Source organism: Sebastes fasciatus, chromosome 17 (assembly GCF_043250625.1).
Source record: "Sebastes fasciatus isolate fSebFas1 chromosome 17, fSebFas1.pri, whole genome shotgun sequence".
Classification (NCBI taxonomy): Eukaryota; Metazoa; Chordata; class Actinopteri; order Perciformes; family Sebastidae; genus Sebastes; species Sebastes fasciatus.
In genome coordinates, this window is record NC_133811.1 from 31676767 (window position 1) to 31684644 (window position 7878).

Sequence of the window (7878 nt, forward strand, 5' to 3'; positions counted from 1 at the left end):
CACTGAGGGAATATTGGGATAAATGAATGTACCCTACGGTTGCTAAATAAAAAATTCAGAGCACATCTATGATTGAGGGATTGCCTCCACACGGCTCACGACGCAGCGGTTCGGCGGCTGTTTAGCAAGCCAGTGGGGCCAAACTTCCGGCTCGGTTACAGACGTCTCTTTCCCAACGTAAGTCTATGGGGGAAAAGTATTTTTGGGCCCGATGGCATCACGTGACGGACACGGAAGTTGTAGTACCGCCGTTTGGCCGCTACGAACATTTGACTCAAAGCCCAGCGATCTTCCTGGGGGTTTGGTTACAACACAAACAGGGGGACTTCATTCTCTGCTCAGGTAGACATTACTCCACTATATCTTCACATAGCAAATATCTGTTTGATGCTATATTAGTGCTCTGGATTTTAAGTTTACCAAGACAAAGATAAGATCTACTGTGTAGTTTATGGAGCAGATGTTTGTTCAGGATTCAAACAATGAGCTTAATTCTGAGACCGAGTTTAATTGCGGGCTGTCTTGTGAAAATAGCACCAGCGCCAGCTGTTTGAAAACATTGATCAATAATGTGGTCACACAGGTCAACGGGTAAGGTAACACTGTTGATGTAATGTGTATGTGACGGGCGGCTGACCGTGTGTAATCTGCTGCTTTCAGTGCTGTCCATGCTGACCAATGAGACGGGCTTTGAGATCAGTTCAGCCGATGCCACCGTGAAGATCCTCATCACCACCGTCCCTCCCAACCTCCGCAAGCTGGACCCTGAGCTGCACTGTATGTACCTCCTTTACCGTCATCTCTCCGCTGGATGTGAGAAATGCATAAAGATGCCTAAAAGTATTTAAAAAGAAAAATATCTCTGGCTGTTTTTTTGTATGCACACTTTATATTATTATAAAGTGATATATTACTTATATATTATTATATTTTAGGACCATTATGTTCTATTTAAATGGGAAACAAAGGATCGTTGAACCCACCAGCTGCAGGTTTCATTCCACGTGTCAGTGTCTCATGTTCAGAGGACCATAGATGCTGGAACTCTGTTGGAATTTGCTGGGTTTATTTTATTTTATTTTATTTTATTCTGCCCTTAAAAGTAGCTTGAGCTCAGAAACTGAACAGGAACCACATGAAGAGACCTCGTGGTGTTGCTGTAACTTTCACATTTTGGTCGATAATTTATGAACCATATGCAAAAGAAACAATGAACCACAAGGTCCCTGGTTCAAATCCAGATGGGGATGCTAGGGGTTAATGTTCTTCTTTCTTGTTTCCTCAGTGGACATCAAGGTGCTGCAGAGCGCCCTCGCTGCCATCCGCCACGCCCGCTGGTTTGAGGAGAACGCCTCCCAGTCAACGTGAGGAAGTCTCCTTCAGCTCTCATTAGACCTGTTGTTCTCTGTTATACATGAGCATGACCTCACCGTACGCTCACATGAATTCATTGGATTATTTGATGTTCATAATCTTCAGGGTTAAAGTGCTGATTCGCCTGCTGAAGGATCTGAGGCTGCGATTCCCCGGCTTTGAACCCCTCACTCCCTGGATCCTGGACCTGCTGGTAAGTCCCCGACGTTTGACCCGACAACACAGACGGATTAAAAAAAACACACCATATCTGTGATTGCATGTGCAGCTCAAGCCTTGAATGGTGTACTGGGTAGGTGATGAGGTCCTAGTGGTGAGGCTGGTTGTCTGTTGTGTTCCAGGGCCACTCTGCGGTGATGAACAACCCGTCCAGGCAGCCGCTGTCCCTGAACGTGGCCTACAGGTCGGTAGCCGTCACCTCAGCTTTCATTAGGACGCTCACTATAGATGGACACTGTGTTAACATTTGTGTTGGACTCCTGTCTGTGTGTGTTTGAAGGCGCTGCCTGCAGATGCTGGCTGCTGGTCTCTTCCTGCCCGGCTCCGTGGGCATCACCGACCCCTGTGAGAGCGGAAACTTCAGAGTGCACACAGTCATGACTCTGGAACAGCAGGTAGGTCTGACAGCAGCTGGATCATTCTGCTCTTTATGATGTGATACTCCTCATCGCTGCTGTTTTTACCCAGCATGGCTCACACCAGCTGTTTGAGAGCTTCTTCTGCTCTATTAATCAAAGTGTTGAACCCAGCGACGGTGTGCTGACGTTCACTTTGTGTGTTTGTACAGGACATGGTGTGTTTCACAGCTCAGACTCTGGTGAGGGTGCTCTCTCACGGAGGTTACAGGAAGGTCCTCGGCCTCGAGGGAGACGCCAGCTGTAAGAAAAATGTCATTTGTTTTCCGTTTACAAACTCGTCGTTAGAATGTCATGATATCTTATATAGGAATCTTTTCAGTATTAAGAAGTAAAGCAACTTGCTGGAAACCAGTAAAAGTGCTTACATTTCCAATTTTTGTTTACCACACACACCTTGACAGACTAGATGGTAGCATTAATAACAGACTACACACAGTTCGCTCTATAGGTAGTGAGAATGACACCATGAACAGGCAGCAAGGGTTAAATGCACAGAAGTAAGTAGTTAGTATAAAAATACAAAAGTAATGTTGGCGGGAAATTCCTGCAGCACAAGTTAACCAGGAGAAGCTGTTGTTCTGCAGTTTGAACAGGCAACGCTTCACTCATTTAACGAACACGGGTCAGCAACCTGCGTCTCTTCAGCTCCTCTCCAGTGGCTCCGTGTGGATTTATAAACATGGAAATAAATAACTGTTCTTTGTTTACATTTTCATTTCTATGTATCATTGTTGTAGGTCTATGGTACGACGGAGTATTAGGAACACATTGAGGAAAAAAATAAATCAGAGATTTAGAAAATAAAGTCATAATATTACAAAGTAGTAATTTTAACTATTTTCTTTTTTTCTCGTAAAGTTATGACTTTATTCTTATTCAGGATGTCCAAAAAGATGAAAAAAGTCATAGTATAGTGTGTCGAAATTATTTTTCAAAGTAATTGTTTAGTATGTCAAAACAATTTTTAAAAAGTCATAGGGTCATAGGTATGTCAAAAAAAAAAAAGTCATAGTATAGAATGTCAAAAAATTGCATGAAAAACAGTCACACTATAGTATGTTGAAAATGTCATTAAAAAAAGTCATAGTATAGTAAGTTGAAAGAATTATATTCCGACTTTTTTTCTCGTAAAGTTATGACTTTATTCTCTTAATGTTACGACTTTTTCCTTATATTATGACTTTATTTTGGAAATTTCTAAGTGTCCTCTATATTTTCATTTTGGAGAACTAAAAATCAGCCAGAGCTCTGCAGAAATGTGATTTTCAAATACTCGTGTGGCCACATGTACATTAAACTGTAATCATTGTTCTTCTACATACCAGCTGTGAAATGATTCCTCAAATATAAATGGTAGAAAAAACAGAGTCATAAAACATGATGAATGATTTATGATTTATGTGCCTCCAGGAATCTTTTGTCTAATATCTTGTTTTCTAAATATTCTAGTTTTCTAAACTGACCTGTGATTTTACAAATTGTGCCTGCATGTACAATACAATGAATAAGTAATACTAATGGGACTGTTGTGTGTCTGTTGTTGCAGACCTGGCTACAGAGATGTCTACATGGGACGGTGTGATCGTCACCCCGTCAGAGAAGGCCTATGAGAAACCTCCGGAGAGGAAGGAGGAGGAGGAAGAAGCTCTGGAGGAGGGAGGAGATGGAGAAGATGAGAGCATGGAGACTCAGGAGTGATGAAGAGTTCAGGTTGGAGCATCTCTACGTTCTACCACCTAACGACACACACGAGAGGTTTAGCAACTCGCCGCTGTGAGTCCAAAATAGGTCGCACTTCGTGATTCGTGCAGATCCGATGACTTTCTCAGGGTATCTGCAGGTTTCAACAAGTCAAATTTAAGACTTTTTAAGACCACTATGAATGCAGTTTAAAGGGACTATTTGTAACTGTCAGAAATGCTTCTTAACAGCGACACCTGTGGCTGTGAAATCAACTAAAGTCAGCGTCGGGCTCGCGCCTGCTCGCTCTAAATATACCTGAAGGAGCATCGCTCAAAACAGTGAGGCGACACACATCAGCTAAAAGCACAATTTCACTCTATATTTCAGCTGCTTGGCAGTAATGGCAGCTGACCAGACCAAGGTCTCTCCATGAACATGATTTAGATCTGATCCTAGTGTTGGCTTTTACTGCCTGAGTGCAGGCTGAGGCAGCGGGGCTCTGCAGCGTGTCTCCCTGCTCTCTTCGCCCGCAGCCGGAGAGCAGGGAGACACCGGCACCCGGTCGGTAACGAGAAGACAACGTTACTAGCTGAGGAGCTCCGTCACTTCACAAGACACGGGAAACCTCTGTTGGTCTGGAGGAGCTGCAGCAGTTATTTCTGCACAAACATCCACTGAACATTCACTAGATATTCTCAGAGCTAAACTAACTCTTCTGCAGTGTGGAGTGAGCGCGCGTTCACGTCTAGAGGTGGAGCGAGCTGAGAACGCGCACGTTGTCTGAGTGAAGGCAGGCAGGCAGAGGAGGAAAGGCAGCGGACACACGCGAACGCGCATATGCGAGCACGCATGTGTGGCGACCCGCTACATTTATACGCTTAAAAAGTTACAAATAGTCCCTTTTAAGACCCAGCTCACGTCCATACTGGCAAGAAAGTACTAAACCAGGGTTCAGCAACCTACGTCTCTTCATCTCCTCTCCAGTGGCTCCCTGTGGAAATGAATAACTGTTTCTTTGTTTACATTTTCATTTTTATGTATCATTGTTGTAGGTCTATGGTACGACGGTACGACGGAGTATTAGGGCCACATTGAGGAAAAAAATAAATCTGAGATTTAGAGAATAAAGTCATAATATTATAAAGCAGTAATTTTATGCGTTATTTCCTTTTTTTCTCGTAAAGTTATGACTTTATTCTTGTTATATTACGACTTTTTTCTCATAAAGTTATACATTTATTCTCGTAACATTACGACTTTTTTATCGTAAATATATGATTTTATTCTTGTAATATTGAGACTTTTTCCCTGTAAAGTTCTGACTTTATTCTCGTAAAGTTCTGACTTTATTCTCGTAAAGTTCTGACTTTATTCTCGTAAAGTTCTGACTTTATTCTCGTAAAGTTCTGACTTTATTCTCGTAAAGTTCTGACTTTATTCTCGTAAAGTTCTGACTTTATTCTCGCTCTGCTCTCTTTCCAGTCGATGAACTTACCAACAGGCCTGTTGAAGACGTCCTCTCAGCCGGGCCGTGGTGTCTCTTTTGATGTTACCTGGACAGAAACACCAGCAGGACAAATGTTCCACCTGAAAGCCGCGAGGCCCCCGACCGGCCTCGTTTACTGTCAGTTTTTATTATTAATATGATGTTTTCACTTTTCCTTTGTTTGGTTTTTACTTCCTTGTTGTAACAGTAACATCCTGAATTAAACTTTTCTGTTTTTTATTTAACAGGAGTCTTGTTCTTTGTGCCAAAATAACAGCAGATATTGACTAGTGAAAGCTGAAAGTAGATCAGACAGTCCGGCCACACTTGTGCTCTTTGTTGACGGCAGCAATAATCAACAGAATCAAAGAATTTCAGCACACAGGATGTAAAGTTTGACCGATAATCAGTACTGACATTAACATACCGTAGATGTTGACTAATGAAAAGTTATGTGGGTGATAGGAATGTTTTAGATCATGAAGACCAGACAGCATGGTAACAAACATACAGGCGATATTTCAGATCCTAGGTTAGAACATCGGGATGCACCGATACCGATACTCACTCAAATAGCTGGATTGGATATCGGTGACAATGGGGCTGATCTGTTCAATTCACTTCTATGTTTATATACATTATACTAAAACTAAATGAAATGGATATTTTTTATATTATTTAAACCAGAGGTCAGCAACCTGCGTCTCTTCAGCGGCTCCCTGTGGAGATTTAAAAATGGAAATGAATAACTGTTTTGTTTACATTTTCATTTTTATTTATCATTGTTGTAGGTCTATGGTACGACGGAGGCCACATTGAGGGAAAAAATAAATCTGAGATTTCGAGAATAAAGTCATAATATTATAAAGTAGTAATTTTACGTGTTTTCTTTTTTTCTCGTAAAGTTATGACTTTATTTTTATTAGGATGTCCAAAAAGATGAAAAAAGCCATAGTATGTTGAAAAGATTTTAAAAAGTAATTCTTTAGTATGTCAAAACAATTTTTAAAAAGTCATAGGGTCATAGGTATGTCAAAAAAATAAAAAAGTCATAGTATAGTATGTCAAAAAATTTAACGAAAAAAAAGTCATAGTATGTCAAGAAATTCATGAAAAAAGTAATGTCGAAAAATTTCATGAAAAAAATTTAAGTGAAAAACAGTCATAGTATAATTATGTCGAAAATTTTAGGTGAAAAAAAGTCAGTCAAAAAATGTCATGAAAAAAAAGTTATAGAATGCCAAAAAAATCCCCAGTCATAACCCCCCCAGAGATAACACTGGGGGGGTTATGACACAGGAACTGTAGTAAATTTGACTTTACTGTGGTAGTCATGTTTCACATTAGGGTTAGGGTTCTGAGCACCTGGTCGTGGCACCAGCAGTAATGTCCATCGGCCAAAGCTTTAGTGCTGCTGAGGAGATCCTCTACCAGCACATACAGGTTAATATATTAGAAACATAAATAAAGGGTTAGGGTTATATATTATATAGGTTAACCCTATTATATAGGATTATACATTATATAGGGTTAGGGTTAAATATTATATAAGGTTAGGGTTATATATTTATAGTGTTAGGTATATATATTATATAGGGTTATGGTTATATAAAGGCATTATACAGACTTTGTAACAATTCCTGTGTCCCTGTTGCATAACCTCCCCAGTGTTATCTCTGGTAAACCCTGGGAGGAGACGCTCATCTCACTCCACTGTCGGGCACCGGGCATCGATGTGAGGGTGGGGATGGAACCCCGCTCTGCCGCAGCCAGAACCGTGAACTTAGCAACCAAGCCACCAATGCCACACTGAGGACTGTTCTCTTGGTATATTTGACTTGGTCATTAGAAGTTAGATCTGAAAACAGACTGTGTCACATAAGGATCGAACCCACAACCTCCAGTATTCCAACCAGGTATCTACACACTGAGCTATTTCACAAGTCATTACACAGCATGTAAAAACAAGAGTATAACAAAGTGTCATAGTATAAATAAAAAAGTCAGTATATTATGTCGAAATATTTTTTTTTGACATATAGTATGTCAAAAGCTTTTTAAAAAGTCATTGTTTAGTATGTCAAAAATGATTTTAAAAAGTCATATGTATGTTGCAATTTAAAAAAAAAAAATTATAGCATAGCATGACAGAAAAATTAAAGAATATCATAGTATAGTATGTCTAATTTTTTTTTTTAAAGTAATTGTTTGGTATGTCGAAAAATAAAAAAGTCATTGTATAGTATGTTGCAATTTTTATTTTTTTTAAAGTTACAGTATAGTATGTCGAAAAATCTTTTAAAAAAGTAATTGTTTAGAATGTTAAAAAAGAAAAGTCATAGTATAGTATGTACGTGCTGTGATGTCGGATGTTATAAATGCTGTTCTGGTTGCATAAAAAAGTAAAACAAATGTAACTCAGGTTTTGTGCATATGGTGTTGGTGTTCTTTATACTATAACAGTTTTCCTAAAATTAGATTTTTAAAAATTGCAATATATCGCCTTACTTACAGTATCGCAATATATCGGATCGTAACCCCCCGTATCGTATCGTATCGCCACATTCTCGCCATCACACAGCCCTTCTTAAAAAAACACACTAAGTTGATTGTGGTTGATTTATATACTATATATTATGTGGTTGTATTATATACTTAGACTATAAACTGTGTTACCTTCATCACAATGATCACATG

General features: G+C 39.7%; 1 protein-coding gene across 1 annotated transcript in view; it reads left to right on the top strand.

Annotated features, from left to right (window-relative positions):
* The window catches only part of ilf2 (interleukin enhancer binding factor 2), a 12172-nt gene extending 6746 nt beyond the window's left edge, over window positions 1-5426 (top strand). The window contains exons 8-15 of the mRNA XM_074613335.1: window positions 661-777; window positions 1286-1364; window positions 1480-1567; window positions 1716-1777; window positions 1874-1988; window positions 2162-2252; window positions 3559-3722; window positions 5178-5426. Coding sequence (XP_074469436.1) covers window positions 661-777; window positions 1286-1364; window positions 1480-1567; window positions 1716-1777; window positions 1874-1988; window positions 2162-2252; window positions 3559-3710 — 704 coding nt within the window. The 3' untranslated portion in view covers window positions 3711-3722; window positions 5178-5426. The remainder of the gene's footprint in view (window positions 1-660; window positions 778-1285; window positions 1365-1479; window positions 1568-1715; window positions 1778-1873; window positions 1989-2161; window positions 2253-3558; window positions 3723-5177) is intronic.
* Window positions 5427-7878: the final 2452 nt, after the last annotated feature.